The sequence below is a fragment of the Balaenoptera acutorostrata genome, chromosome 3, assembly GCF_949987535.1.
Source record: "Balaenoptera acutorostrata chromosome 3, mBalAcu1.1, whole genome shotgun sequence".
Classification (NCBI taxonomy): Eukaryota; Metazoa; Chordata; class Mammalia; order Artiodactyla; family Balaenopteridae; genus Balaenoptera; species Balaenoptera acutorostrata.
The window spans coordinates 138245455-138261135 of NC_080066.1; the positions used below are offsets into that span (position 1 = coordinate 138245455).

A 15681-nucleotide genomic window follows, 5' to 3' on the forward strand; every position below is an offset into this window, starting at 1 on the left:
CACTTAGAAGCTCATTTGCTACTTTAAGCATTTATTAATTTGATAATTGGAAAAAATAAAATTTTAAAGCCTATGAAGAAGTTGATGTCTAGCCTTATAATGTTATTTTTCTTGTTGGTCAATTTAATGTATTAATGTAGAATGAAAGCTCTTAAAGGGTAAGTCACATTCAGACTTCAGACAGAAATTCTAAAAGATACGGATTATCTGAATTACATTTTCTTAGTACATCACTCAGTCAGCTAAATATATATTGAGCATCTACTATGTGCTCTTTCTTAGTTGCTGTTTGGTATAAAAGAAGTCCCCGGCCCCCCACCCCAGGTTGCTTAGAGCTTGGTTGGGGAGAGAATAGGTAGATATATGGAGGAATGCATGATTAGAGCTGTGAGAGGAAACATTCAATACATTGTTAAACTGTTCTGTACAGACATTTAAACCATAGGATGGCTGACTATCAAGCCTCAGTTGTGTGGTATAGGAAACAAATGCAAAAGTAATTAATGGAGAGATCAAGAGGAAGTGTTATAAGCACAGGCTTATTGAAAAAGGTAAGGCTTTTGTTGTATCTTGAGGAGAAGGATAGAGGAATTTGGGTGAAGAAGGTTGAGAGAACAGAGTGAGAAAAAGCATGGAGTCAGCTGTGGGAGTGGCATGGCGTAGTCAGTGAGAGCAGTGTGACTCAGGAGAGAGGTGGTTTTGGGAGGAAAAGGGCAGTATGTATAGGGCAGGGCCAGAGGATGGAGTGTGTGGAAGGCCAAACAGGAAAGTAGCCTATGCAGTTGTCTATAAGGAATGATTTTAGATTTTTGAATGGTGGGAAAATGTGTGTGGAAAGTTTTTAAGCAACTAGAAACGGGAAGAATGAAATAGTTGACAAGCGATGATGGTTTTGTACTAGAGCAGAAGTCTGAAGGGAGAAGTGCTGTTTTGAGAGAGAAAGCTTGGTGTCACGGGACGATCTCTGGGAACTGGTCCTAACTCAGCTACTTACTAGCTCTGTGACGTGATCAAGTAAATCCCGTTACCTCTATGGACCTCAGTTTCTTCATGTGAAAATTAGGAAAGATGGGCTACTGGGTTCCCCCTACCTCCGTAATTCCATGACACTAGTCCTGCAATTGTGATGAAATAATTGACAAAACCTGATGACTCAGTTGCGCATGAGAAGGTAAATGGAGGATAGAGAAGTTAACTGCAAAATTTTGAGAATGAGAGAAAAATGACGCTCTTAATAGAGATGAGGTAGCATCAATGAGGAGTAAGTTTAAGAGCTCTGTGGCCTTCTTCAGAAATCAAAGGGTGGAAGTTCAGCAGCTGGAGATGGAGCTCATTCCTGTTGATTTTACTTAGACTTACCTTAGGGACTCTTCAGTTTTGTCAGTGTTTTGTTTGATTTCTTTTAGGCCAAATACAGCACAAAATTGACCAGTCTTTTTCTTTTTTTTTTTAGGTGTTTAGTTAAATGCCTTATTGTGAATATGTATCTATTTTCTGGACTCATTTTTAATCCAGACTGCTTAGTAGTGTATTTTGTGCCCATTTTAATAAACTAGGTGACATTTATTAAATCTAAATGAGTTAGAATTTAAAAAAATCTTTTCAGCAGTTTTAACAATCCCTCTTGGGTTGTGTTACTTTGGGAGTAAAACTTGATACCTAAATTCTTAGAGCCTTTTCTGCATGTTTTAAAATTTGTACTTCTTGACTATAAATCATTGTAATTGTGCCCATGTCTTTTCCACATACATAAGTCATATTTTCTGAATTATCAGTGCCTTCAAGGAATTACCTTTTTATTTCTTTAGTGTGTAGTGACCTGAGCCTTAATAGATTTCATTAACCAAATGACTGATAAGATGCTGATAGCGAAAAATAGGGATTTAACTTTTTAAAAAATCAAGAAAACTCACCTGCAGCAGATTACCACTTGTAGGTATTTCTTCTAATGGTTCAGTATAGGTTACTGAATAGACTTTATTCCTTTTTTATTTACAGAGCTCAAAGCATGCCTGTCTTTAAGGAGGTAAAGGTACAGCTTTTAGAAGATGCCAGCGCAGAAAAGGACCCTATTATTCAGGAGAATAGAACTTCACCCAGTGGAATTGATTCAGCTGCAACGGTGGCTGCAGCAACTGCTGCCGCCATTGCAACAGCAGCTCCACTGATAAAAGTATATCTGTTTCTTCCCAGATAGTCATTACTACTTTGTAAAATGTAAAAATGTTTATTAGAAACTGATTCTGTAATTGTTGTGTCCAGCCATTGGCTAGGGATATTGCTGTCTGTAGTTGTGAATTATTTCTCAGAAGTTGTGAGATTTACCTCTCATCCCTGTGTTAGTTCTAGAAAATCCTGGACTTTCTTAGTTTTAGCACTGAAAAATCTCATCTTGGGAACCCCTCAGTCCTGGGTACCTGGGATGGTTGGTCATCCTTATTTTAGAGCTAGAAGGGACCATACAGACCATCTATGCCAAAACCCTCAGTTTGCAAGTGGGAAAAACAAGAAACAGGTCAGAGTCAGCAATAAGGTCTTAGAGCTAATAGGTGGGAGAGCCAAGACTGCTGACCTAACTCAGCCTCAGATTAGTGAAGTATCGAAAGCTACTTTGTTTTGCTATTTCCTTCTTGTTAATTTCCATTTAAGTATTTTAAATTTCCATTAAGTATTTAATTTCCACTTAAGAAATAAAAATTGTATGTGACAAATTTGGTATTTTTTATGAGAGAAAAGATCTACTTAAGGATAGCTATCTTCTGCCTTTTATTTCTGTGATTCTAAAAATAAAGGCATAAAATCATCAGAAATTTAGAGGGTAAAAGCTCTGGTTCGATAATTTCTCAATACCAATCACTTTATATAACCTTTCTAGTAACTGAGCATATTTTTGATATCTTTGGATATTTTTACTGTTTTAGGTGCAGAGTGAGTTGGAAGCAAAGGTCAGTACTGTTACAGAATTACTCAATAAGTTACAGGAGACTGATAAACAGCTACAACGTGTTACAGAGCAGCAGACAACCATTCAGAATGAACATGAGAAACTACACTGTCGTGATCATGGAAAGCAAATGAATGTGTTTATGGAGCAGCGCATTAGGCATCTTGAAAAACTGCAGCAACAACAAATAGATATTCAGGTAATAAAGGGATCACACATTCCATGACCTTTTATCACGTGGATCTCTAAGCTAATATTCATTGATTATTGCAATAGCTCAGGAGATTGTAACAGTTTTAGTTCTTAAATAATGATTTGCTTTTGTTCAGAATTCTTTTCCTCTATGGGGGTAACTCTGCATGTTCTAGTTCAGATGTCTAGCTCTGTGAGACCTCTCCTTATAGTTGGCTTTTCCTTCTTTTGTGGTATTTCCGTTCACGGTGTTTTTAAAGGGCGTTTATCGCATTGCAGTTTTTTGTTTACATCAGTGGCTCTTAGCCTGGGAATGTGCATAAGACTCACTTGGAGAGCTTTATAAATATACACGTGCTTGTACCTCTCAGAAAGTCTGAGACAGCAGGTCTCAGATGGGGTCTGGGAATCCTTGAAAGCTCTCTAATGATTCTGTTGCACACCCTTGGATGAGAACCACCTAGTATACTTATTTGCTTCTACATTTACTTAATTAAAAAGAATGAACATTCTTATGCCTTTTGAATATGAGGCACTGGGCTATTATAAAAAGAAGAGTTATCCTCACAGAGACCTAATAGTATAGTTTCTTATTTATTTTGGAATTTCTAAGTCCTGGGATACTACCCAGCACTCAGGTACTCAGTATAATTTCTTTTTGAATGAGTGAATGACCGGCATCGTAAATGCACTGATTTTAATTTACTTTTTTTCCCTACTTAGTATGCAGTTTAAAAACTTTTAAAAATAAAATTAAAATATAACATTCAGAAGAATATATAAAAATAAGCTTATCATACCTCAATATAAGATCACAGAGTGAACACTAATGTCCTATTATTTTCAAGACTTCCTAATAGAGCTTGTCTTGAAATTTTCACGAGATTAAGATATTATTTTTATTGGAATGATTATGGGCATATAAAATAAAGTTTTAGTAAGTACTCCATACATTGCTAAAATTGAGTGTGCAGCATGTCATCTGGAGAGGCTAGGAGTGGGCCTATCAGAGTGCTGGTCCCCAGTCTACAGATAACTTTGCTTCTCTGAGCCTTGATTTCTTTACCTAGAAAATATTTTTGGTTCAGGATAGAATGAGATGACACATTTGAAAAGCACATTGAGTTTTTTTAAGGTAGTTCTAGGTGCCTTCCATTCATTTATCCTTCCATAAATAAATGCATAATTTATTAACTTTCTGATTTTAGAAGAATGGAATCTTTGCTAATTCAGACATCTTATTTATAAAGCCTATAACTACAGAGAAAATTGAACTTTCAATGAGTATTGTAGTAGTTCAGTTAATGCTTAATGAAATGAAATTCTTTTTGAGTCCATCCCCCTTCTTCATGTAAGAGTGATCTTAACACGCTTTTAAGAATTCTGTAAAACTATAAATCTTTTCGTTTTTTCTTTGCCTAGCATAAAACTCTTTTAAAATCAGTTTTATTAGTTAAGATACTTACACATTTCAGATGTTTTAATAGTGTTAAAACTGTGTTGTCACTATAGTTTCCATTTATATGTAAATGCATATATTACTGATGCTACTATGCGCGGCTACTATTTTATTTGAGTGCTTTGTATCAATGGTTTTTAAACCTTTAATTAAAATAAAATCTTACCATCTAGGATATAAAAGTTGAGATGTTTTGGTTTTAAATTCTCTGGTTTAAGTAGAGGTCTAGGGCTAGGGTCCCTTCTTCCTGGTCCTCTCCTACCCTGCTTCAGTGTCTCTTGAGCCGTCTCTGAGGTGAAAAGGAAGAAACTGAGGTTTAGAATAAATTAAATGATCAGGGCCACACTGCAGAGCCAGACTTAACCCAAGTGCTATTATATGCTTCCAGTGGCATTGCTGCTGCAGTGGGTAGTTGCATGTAATGTATGTATTTTCATTGTTTATTAAATCTAATAGATTGTTTTCAAGTCTTCTAATAAATTTCAAGGTATTTTGGCATCTAACACTTTCAAATGATATTTGAAATTAACAAAGTAATTTTATGTTTTCTAGACTCACTTCATTAGTGCTGCACTCAAGACTAGTAGTTTTCAGCCTGCTACTGTGCCCCCTTCTAGAGCAGTGGAAAAGTATTCTGTAAAACCAGACCATTTGAATTTTGGTAGCAGTAATCTATCTTCACATAACACCTTTGCTTCCAAACAAGGTACAAATACGTAGTTTTCTATGAATAAAAAATGCCAGCTGTGAATGCTCTTTACAGTATATAAGCTGAAAACTTACAAGGTTGTGAGAGACTAAGTCTTTGTTTTATAAAATTAGGTTTTTTTTTTAGGTCAGGTAAGTTTTAGATTATTTTGAAACTTGTTCAGTCAAGTTATGGATCATGTTCTACTTAACGGTTTTAATTAATAACTTTCATAAATTGTCAGTAGCACTTCTATATAAATTTAGAAAAATTTTACTTATCTAGCATCAAAAATGCTTGTCATCAATTCACCAATTTTCTGACAAACTGGATATTTACTGTTTTCTTGATTCTGTCAGGGGAGAAACCATCTGAGTACAATTAGAAACTATTTCTAAATATTTTCAAAGAGTTAGTAATGCAAGTCTATTTTAATGGAATTTAAAAAATCTCTTTATAAAAACGAGGGAATACATAGCTTATTTGTGTTACACCTTTGGAATTTAAACTATATCAATAAATGTATCTCCAAATTATTGATATTTGAATAATGAACTAATGAAAATCAAGGGCCTATCCCTTTAATGATATACAGATCCATGTAGTACAATATTCCTGACATTTGATTGTTAGAACATTGTTGGATTACAGACACGTTAAAGGTTCCTTATACTTGCAAGGTGCTTTACGTTTCCCACAAATGAGTGGGTCTTACAAAACTTTTGTGAAGTAATGTGAGTCAGTTTTTACGTTGTAAAGGGAGGAAGATGAAGCCCAGAAAGGTTATGACTGCCTGCTCAAGGTCACCTGGCTTGAGAGCGAAAGTGTCAGAGCTACAGCCAGAACTCAGGTTTCCACGGTCACGGTTTATAGTTGTCTAATGTATCTTGTAATCACTAACGTGGGATCTCTCTAGATCAAAGTATATAAAAATTCTAAGACTTGCTATACTTAGCACCAGACGGTCTTACCAGTTTTCATTGCCATGAGCAGTGTCTGGCTATGCCATTTTTCACCACAACTTGAATAGCACTGAATATTGTCATATTTTTTTCTTATTTATTAGGTATAAGTATAAAGTATTTATAGTCTATATTCTTCTGATTTCTAGTGAGGATGAACTTATTTCTATATATTTGTTAATAATTTGAGTATCCTATATAATTTTGGTTTTATTTTTAAAATATGGGGAAGAGTAATATTACAATTTAAATGTTTTTAAAAAGTAAGTTAAATTTATTATTTTCTTTATTTTCTATTGAAGCACCTTCAATAGAGGTTGAAGATACCAATTTTGATAAACAGAAATCTCCTTTGGAGACACCAGCACCTCGCAGATTTGCTCCTGTACCTGTTTCAAAGGATGATAAAATATCAAAGAGGGAAAATCCTACAGATAAAAAAGAAAATATGGAGATGTCACGTCATACAGGTAATAAAGCAATTATAATTAGCACCCACTACTTTTATTAGACCCATCTCAATTTAGGAACAGATTTCTACACTCATGATTTATAATTCTCTAATGTGCCTTGTAGTAACTGAAGTGGGATCTCTATTTTTAATATTTGTATTTAAATGATACTTTCTGGGCAAATCAAGCTTCTTTAGATTCTTTGTAGAAGGAGTTGGAGATATACCTTTATAATTATTCTGACTATCTTCAACATGTTATTACTTAAACCTTTAATGAAAAGAATTTGTTATTAATAAATAAAAAATAATGCTTTATAGAAGGTAAGGTTGATTATCATGTTTACTTATATTGTTTTTAAGTGTGAATTTAAATACTAAAACTCAGAGAAATTTAACATTTATTATTGTGTTCAATTGGAAAAAGTGCTAATAACCTTTATAAGTGACAGGAAGTAATAATTTGTTATAGATGCTTAAAATATAGCCTTTCTAGTAAAAGTAAGTAAAAATGTTAAATATAAGCTTTCATTTTTGGAGTCATTTAAATGCATTCCAGTCTTGTCTTGGACACAATTAAAGAATCTTAAGGAATTTAAAAGATAATAAAATCTTTTTTTTTTTTTTTAAACATCTTTATTGAAGTATAATTGCCTTACAATAGTGTGTTAGCTTCTGCTTTATAACAAAGTGAATCAGTTATACATATACAATATGTTCCCATTTCTCTTCCCTCTTGCATCTCCCAATAAAATTTTTAATAAATAAACTAACCTCACCAAAAAAAAAAAATTTTGCTAAGATGAGGCTAAAAGGAAGTTTCAACTGATAGTTGTTGTGAAGAAATAGTTAAATCTCCCTTTTACTGTTTATAAAAATAGTTCAGTTTACTGGGCTTTGTGATGATGTTACTTCTCATTCAAATTCCTTTTTTCTGTGATGGAAATAAATTCAGGCCTAAAATTTTACCGGTATAGTTTCCTTGAGTTATAAATATTTAGTTTTATTGATGAATGTATGTATAGTCTACATTGTAAGTTGAGTAGGTCATCACCACATGAAACTAATTTAGTACAAATATATGTGAGATAGTATATAAAAGAGAAATGAATTAGTACTTGAAAAGTGATACTGTATTTCTTCTATTGTAGAAAATGTAGGACTCTTGGAACAGATTTTGAATAACTATGATTCTTTGACAAGAATAAGTGAATCTTCAGACAAAAACTTACTAACTAGATCAAAAATAGGATGGAATCCTGAGAGGAGAAACAGGTAAAAACAAGAGATTGGAATAAAAGCTACATTGAAAAGAGCTTTGTTTATATTTTTAAAATTTCTTTAGAAATTTTAGTGAATTTAAAACATTGCTTTTAAAAATTGTCTTAGATTTAGTTACTATTTTCTTCTGCTAATAGATCTTTCCTCTTTTCTATAATATAATTATGAATACATCTAATTTTCTCAAACTGTGGATTATTTACTATTCATTTCTGATGAAATGATATCTGGGATTTGCTTCAATAATAATCCATTGTAGGGGCTTCCCTGGTGGCACAGTGGTTAAGAATCCACCTGCCAACGCAGGGGACATGGGTTCGAGCCCTGGTCCGGGAAGGTCCCACATGCCGTGGAGCACCTAAGCCCGTGCGCCACAACTACTGAGCCTGCGTTCTAGAACCTGCAAGTCACAACTACTGAAGCCTGTGCACCTAGAGCCCGTGCTCTGCAACAAGAGAAGCCACCACAATGAGAAGCCGGTGCACCGCAAAGAAGAGTAGCCCCTGCTCACCGCAACTAGAGAAAGCCCGCATACAGCAACGAAGACCCAACACAGCCAAAAATAAAAAAATAAAATAAATTTAATTAATTAAAAAAATAATCCATTGAAGGGTGGGGAAAACTGGGTTGGAGGTATAAATGAAATGAGAATACCCATAAGTTAGTTATTTTTGTAGTTAAATAAAGGTATATAGAGGTCATTATTACTATTCTTTCTACTTTTGTGTATGTTTGAAACTTTACATTATAAAGAGTTTTTAAAAAGTCAAGTAAATCTAAGCCACTATAATTTTTTTTTGAATGTCATGAAAACTACAATAATAAAAACTAAATGAGTCACATTTTGTGTAATCTCATAAGAAGGCATTACAATTTTAGTCCATTACATTTAATGTAATTACTGATAAAGTAAGATTTATGTCTGTCATGTTGTTATATGTTTTTTTATATCTTAGGTCTTTTTTTATTCCACTATTCCTCCATAATGTCTTTTTTTTATTATTAAATAGATATATTCTAGTATAAGATTTTAATTCCCTTGTTGCTTCTTTTACTATATTTTTTGAGTTATTTTCTCAGTGGTTGCCCTAGGAATTACAATTAACATCTTAACTTAAAATGATCTAGTTAGGATTAATGCCAATTTGATTTCTATAGGATTCAAAAACTTTGCTCTGATATAGATTGATTCCCTCCCCTTTTCTTTCTATTATTGTCATACAAATTATGTCTTCTTGCATTATAAGTTTATCTATACAGCTTGATAATTATTGCTTTATGCAGTTGTCTTTTATATCCGATAGAAGAAAAGAGTTATAAACAAAAATAATTTAATACTGTCTTTTATATTTACCTATGTAGTTAACTTTTACCAGTACTCTTTATTTCTTCACATGGATTTGAGTTAGTTTGTGGTGTCCTTTTATTTCACTCTGAGGGACTCTTTTTAGTATTTACTGTAGAGTAGGTCTGCTGGTGATGAATTCTCTCAGTTTTGTTTATCTAGGAGTGTCTTAGTTTCTACCTTTGAAGAGTAGTTTTGCCAGATGTAGAATTTTTGGTTGACACTCTTTTTCTTTTAGTGCTTTGAATATGTCATCTCACTGCCTTCTAGACCTCATGATTTCTGATGAGAAGTAAGCTGTTAATCTTCCTGAGGAAACTGTATATAATTAGTTATTTTTCTCTTGCTGCTTTCAGGATTCTCCCTGTGTCTTAGGCTTTTGACAATTTGACTATGGTGTAGCTAAGTGTGGATCTCTTTGAGTTTATCCTCCTTAGATTTTGTTGATCTTCTTGGATGAGTGGATTAATATTTATTAAATTGGGGAAGTTTTTGACCATTATTTCTTCACACAGTTAAATAGTGCACATGACCTTTGTTTTCTCTCCTAGGGCTATGTTGTATGTTGGTATGCTTGATGATGTTCCACAGGTCTCTGAGGCTTTTAGTTTTTTTCATTCTTTTTTTCTTCTGTTCCTCAAACTGGATAATTTCAATTAATCTATCTTTAAATTTGCTGATTCTTTCTTTTGCCAATTTGAATATGCTGTTTAGCCCATCTAGTGAATTTTACATTTCAGTTATTGTATTTTTCAACTCTCAGAATTTCTATTTTTTAAAAAATAGTTTTTATCTTTATTGATATTCTTTGGTGAGACTTCATTCTTTTAGGTTTCTTTTTGGCCGTGTTGTGCAGCTTGCAGGATCTTAGTTCCGTGACCAGGGGTTGAACCCAGGCCCTCGGCAGTGAAAGCGCAGAGTCCTAACCAGTGGACCACCAGGGAGTTCCTGAGACTTCATTCTTATACTTTCCTTTAATTGTAGTAGCTCATTTATGTTCTTTCTCTAGTAAGTCCAATATTTGTGGTTCCTCAAGGACAGTTTCTACTGACTATGCTTTTTCCTGTGTCTGAGTTATACTTTCCTGTTTCTTTGTGTCTCACATTTTTGTTGAAAATTAGACATTTTAATGTGCCAGTTCTGGAAATCAGATTCTTCCAACAACTGCCACCCCCAACCAGCGTTTGTTGGTATTGCTGATTGTTGTTGTTCATGTTGTTGCTGTTTGTTAAGTGATTTTCCTGGACTAATTCTATAATTTTAATTCTTTATCATGTGTAGCAAGTCTCTATTTGGTTAGCTAAGTCTGCTAATGATTGGAAGGAGATTTCCTTATCTGCTTTGAATGAATAAGTCTCCCTGTCTTTGCAAGGGGCTCTGTGTGTGTGTGTGTGTGTGTGTGTGTGTGTGTGTGTGTGTGTGTGTATGTACATGTTGGGGCACACCTTCAGTGCTCCAGCAGTTTATAAGTCTGTCTTAACCTTAACTTCCTACTCGCACAGAGCCCACGGTCAGCCAGATGTGAAAGATTAGGCCCTTTTTAGGTCATTCTTTTGCAGGCACATAGCCCTGTACATGCACATGACCTTCTAGATCCCCAGTAATGTGTTGGAGCTTTTCAGAACTCCACCATGGACATCTCATTCCCCAGATTTTTGGTTTATTGTTTACCCTCTTGATTGCCTCAACTGGCATGACCCCCTCAAGCAGCTAAGATGTTAAACAATTGGCACTGTTTTCGAAGAATGACCTGGGGATGGGATTTCTCACTGAGATAACTCTGGGTCTGGTCTAAGGAGAAACCCTGAGAATGGGACTTTTTGAGGAGCTCCAAACTCGTTCTGACTTTTTAGTGGTTGTGAGGCTGTTGGTTTTCTTTTTTTTTTTTTTAATGTTTTATTTATTTATTTATTTATTTTGGCTGTGCTGGGTCTTAGTTGTGGCACATGGGATCTTTGTTGCGGCCTTTTTAGTTGATGCATGTGGGCTTCTTAGTTGCAGCATGTGGACTTCTTAGCTGTGGCATGCATGTGGGATTGAACCCGGGCCCCCTGCATTGGGAACATGGAGTCTTTTTTTTTTTTTTAAATAATATATTTGCATGGGTTTATTTATTATTAATTTTTAAAATATTTGTTTATTTATTTATTTATGGCTGTGTTGGGTCTTCGTTTCTGTGCGAGGGCTTTCTCTAGTTGTGGCAAGTGGGGGCCACTCTTCATCGCGGTGCGCGGGCCTCTCACTGTCGTGGCCTCTTGTTGCGGAGCACAGACTCCAGACGTGCAGGCTCAGTAACTGTGGCTCACGGGCCCAGCTCCTCCGTGGCACGTGGGATCTTCCCAGACCAGGGCTCAAACCCATGTCCCCTGCATTGGCAGGCAGATTCTCAACCACTGCGCTACCAGTGAAGCCCGGGAACACGGAGTCTTACCCACTGGACCACCAGGGAATTCCTGAGTCTGTTGATTTTCAAAGCTACCACAGAGTTGGGGAAAGGGCTCTGGGAATAGGGCAAGTTAAAAATGCCATAGAGCTTTCTGTTCTTGTCAGCCATTTTCTTGCTTAAATATTCCTTGGGTTGTTGCAAGCTTTTGTTTAATTTCCAGCGTTCTGCAGAAGCTGATTTGACCATTTTTGCTAGTGTTTTCTTTACTCTTAACAGGAGTAGATTTTTAGAGATTCTTACTCCACCATTCCAGAAGTGCTTCTGCACGTTAGCTTTTTCAAAGCAAAACTGTTTTCTGCTCTTTTTCAACTATTCCTAAACCAGTCTGGCCAGAGTAATTTCGTTTCTTGTAATTTTTGGTGTTTCATATGTTTAATCACATAACTGATTAATTCTGTTGTACAATTTTAATAAGACTCATTTAGAATTCATATAACTAAGGATGTATCAAAGATTTATATAATCAACTGTTTACTGAATTTATGACAATTTAGAAAACTTTATTTTTAAATCTTTTACAGCATTGACCCTCTATCCACTCAGAAATTTCCTTCCTATGAAGAACTAGGAACAGCTAAAGTGACTGTGCAGAAGTCTGATGATATTCTTCATGATCTTGGCCAAAAGAGGAACGAAACAAATGGCATACTCCAGGTAAGGTGGGAACAAAATACTAAAATTAATGATTAGTAAAGGTAAAAATTGCAAAGAAATAAAGTTATCAAGACAGAAAGCAAGAGGAAGGATGAAGACAAAGCATGGAAAGACATGTTATCCCAGCCTGTTCCCCTTAAAAACTTTTCCAAAAGCCCTCATCAAGTGATTTCTACTTACTACTCCTTGGCTAAGACTGAGCCACATGGCAACCTGTAGCTCTCCAGCTTCTGTTGGAGAGGAAGGAAGGCAGAAGGAGAACTGTGAATGGCCCTCGTTTATCCAATTCACATTGTATGCTCTGCCTACCTAGAGCCAACTTGCTCTTATTTTGTTTTAGCTTTCTTCACCAGATAGAGCTTTTGTTGGCCACCGAACTGCTGTGGGCTTCCCAGCCCCATTTCACTGAACATTCACATTAGTGCTTCTAAATGGAAAGAAACTTTAGTTGCCAAGTATTCTTTTATAGCTCTTCAATTTGCCAAATTGATTCCTTAGACTATATTGGCATAGTATATGTCCCAAACTATAGTAATAGCTCTTATTTGGATTAAAATATTAATATGAGTTTTACATAGTAACATTCTTGCCTTTTTATCTTTTAAGCCAAAAGAATCTCAGATTGTGTCAGGGGTTGCTGATCTTCCACAGAATTCCATTAAGCTTCAAATAACCAATACGAGATCCGTATTGAAAGATGCTGAGAAGATTTTGAGAGGAGTACAAAACAATAAAAAAGTACTTGAAGAAAACCTGGAAGCTATTATTCGTGCAAAGGATGGAGCTGCCATGTATTCATTTATCAATGCTCTATCTACCAACAGGTAGGACAGGATGTTGGCATCCCAAGGTTTTTTATGAAACTGCCAGTTTACAGGCTCTCATAATTTTTTTTCCAGGCGCTTCATTTTGTTTTAGTGTGTTTTAATGTTTAGAAAATGTTCTTCATTGACTTTGACATGTGGACTTATTATAAAGTTGGGATTTGGGTATGTACATGTTGCTATTATTTTTCACAGATGTTAATTTTCCCTTTTTTTTTCTCTCCTTGGTACATTTCTTCTGGGATCTCCATGTGCTTTTCAAACATTCGATGAAACTAATAACATTGGTTTTTCATTTTCAGGTGAAGGATATTGGGCTACACAATAGATTCAAAACTAGGTAAGACATCTATTCTTAGCACCTTTAATGTTAATTTAAGAAAATTCTTTTTTTTGTTTTGTAGAGAGATTTCAGAGAAGATTCGGATCAGAAAGGCAGTAGATAACTGGATTAAAACTATTTCTGCAGAAATTCAAGTAGGTATTGGAAAAAAACAGAATTAATTGACTTCTTAGGAGATAACATTGATTACAATTTACAAGTATCATACATATTCTCAAAATATTCCTTTTAAGTCCACTGATAATTCTTAATTTCACTGTCACCCTTTATACTTACTTAGTAATAAGTTTCATTTTACTTAACGTGCTTTGTCTCATAAATTATATTATGGCTGTTAACTGGAAAATTGTGGATAATAACTAAAATATGAGTGATTTGAAAGAAAATTTAGCAAAAGCATTTAGAAAAGAAAGAAGTATACTTACAAAAAAAGTATCCTTTAAAAAAAAAAGACAGCAGATTTAGAAGCATTGGTTTACCAAAGTAAAAACATCAAAATTACTTAAAAGGAAAATACTCCACAAGATTTTTAAGGTTACTAAGTTTAGAGAAGTCAGTTCCAGCTGGAAAAACTGCCACTTTCTCACCTCCACAAAGCTCATGGTGTATCTTCAGACATTAGCATTGCAAAAATCCAGGACAGTTGTTTTTATTAAGGGGTCAGTAATTTAAAGGAAATTCTTAAAATTTTATGTATTTGAAGAAGCAAAACTAGACAGGGTAACTCATTTTTACCTTGGGTTGCAAAGTGTTTTTTCCTGACTGTAAGATGTGTGTATATGCGTACTCACAGTGGTAGAAGATGAAGTGTTAGTTTTTTTCGGTTTTGGGGATTTTTTTTTGTTTCTTTGGGTTTTTTTTGGCTGCACCATGTAGCTTGTGGGATCGAACCTGGGCCCTCAGCAGTGAAAGCACAGAGTCCTAACCACTGGACCTCCAGGGGATTCCCTAATATACACTTTTAAACACTGTTGTTTTAAGAATATATATCTCTAATGTGGTTATAAAGAATTTATATTAGCTGCTATGTAATGCGCCAGAAAAAAAGTGAGCTAAGAGTCAGAAGACTTGGAGTTCATATCTGGTTCTGCAGAAGACTAGCAATATATGTCACTCTATAACTGTGGATTTCATGCAAAATATGCTTGTTTAAACCTACAAGTAACTTTAATTTATAAATAAATCTCAGAGTTTTATTACAAAATTGTTTACTTTTTGGAAACTTTTTTTTAATTTAATTTTTGGAACAGTTACTATATTCATATGGTTTAAACATCAAGAAGTGTAAAAAGCTTTATAATGAAAAGTTGCCCTCTTATCCCTGAACATCGTCTACTATTTCTCATTCCCTCTGCTCCATAAAACACCAGTCTTTAATTTTTCGTTTATTCTAAAAAGAATTTTTATTCATATGTAAACCAATATCATTTACTTATAAAGCCTTTAAAACTGCGAAATTATATTTCTATAGCAGCAGAAAATAAATTCTAGTACTTCTGATGTGAAAGCATTACTACTTGGATAGATTTTAAGTAATTTTAATTTTGGTTATGTTAAGGATGAACTGGCAAGAAAAGATTATGAACAAAAGAGATTTGATCAGAAGAACCAAAGGACCAAGAGAGTTCAGAACATGAGTAAAGATATTAAAACCAACACACAAGACAAAACGGTAAACAGCTCTGTAATTCCAAGAAAACATTCTCAAAAACAAAAAGAGGAGCAAATTAGAAATCCACCTACAAGGAGCATGCCTGCTTCAAGCTTACAGAAAGAGAGAAAAGAGGTAAGATCCTAATCTGGTTTTGTGATGTAAATGTTGCATTATAATTGATCATTTTTTAAAGATATAAATAATGAAATGACTATGAAAATGTTTTAAAAATATGAATGACTATACAAATGTAAACCATCTTTAAACTATTGATATTTAGAGTTTTGGATACCCATAATGTAGAAATCACTGCACAAAGTACACCGTTCCTTCCTTCTGACATCTCACACTTATAATCACAGTATTTCAGTTACAGCAGGTGTATCTAGAGATCATCTAGTCCAAAAATTAGATCCGCTAGTTCATGGTATTCAAAAT

The 15681-nt window shown here is 34.5% G+C and overlaps 1 protein-coding gene across 9 annotated transcripts in view; it reads left to right on the forward strand.

The window, feature by feature from the left end:
- The window catches only part of KIAA0586 (KIAA0586 ortholog), a 117645-nt gene that overhangs the window by 11973 nt on the left and 89991 nt on the right, over positions 1–15681 (forward strand). For all 9 annotated transcript variants that reach the window (XM_057544076.1, XM_057544078.1, XM_057544079.1 and 6 more), the window contains 9 exons: positions 1999–2173; positions 2922–3143; positions 5148–5301; positions 6548–6715; positions 7848–7971; positions 12290–12422; positions 13029–13246; positions 13651–13723; positions 15148–15375. In XM_057544076.1, the coding sequence (XP_057400059.1) occupies positions 1999–2173; positions 2922–3143; positions 5148–5301; positions 6548–6715; positions 7848–7971; positions 12290–12422; positions 13029–13246; positions 13651–13723; positions 15148–15375 (1495 nt within the window). The remainder of the gene's footprint in view (positions 1–1998; positions 2174–2921; positions 3144–5147; positions 5302–6547; positions 6716–7847; positions 7972–12289; positions 12423–13028; positions 13247–13650; positions 13724–15147; positions 15376–15681) is intronic.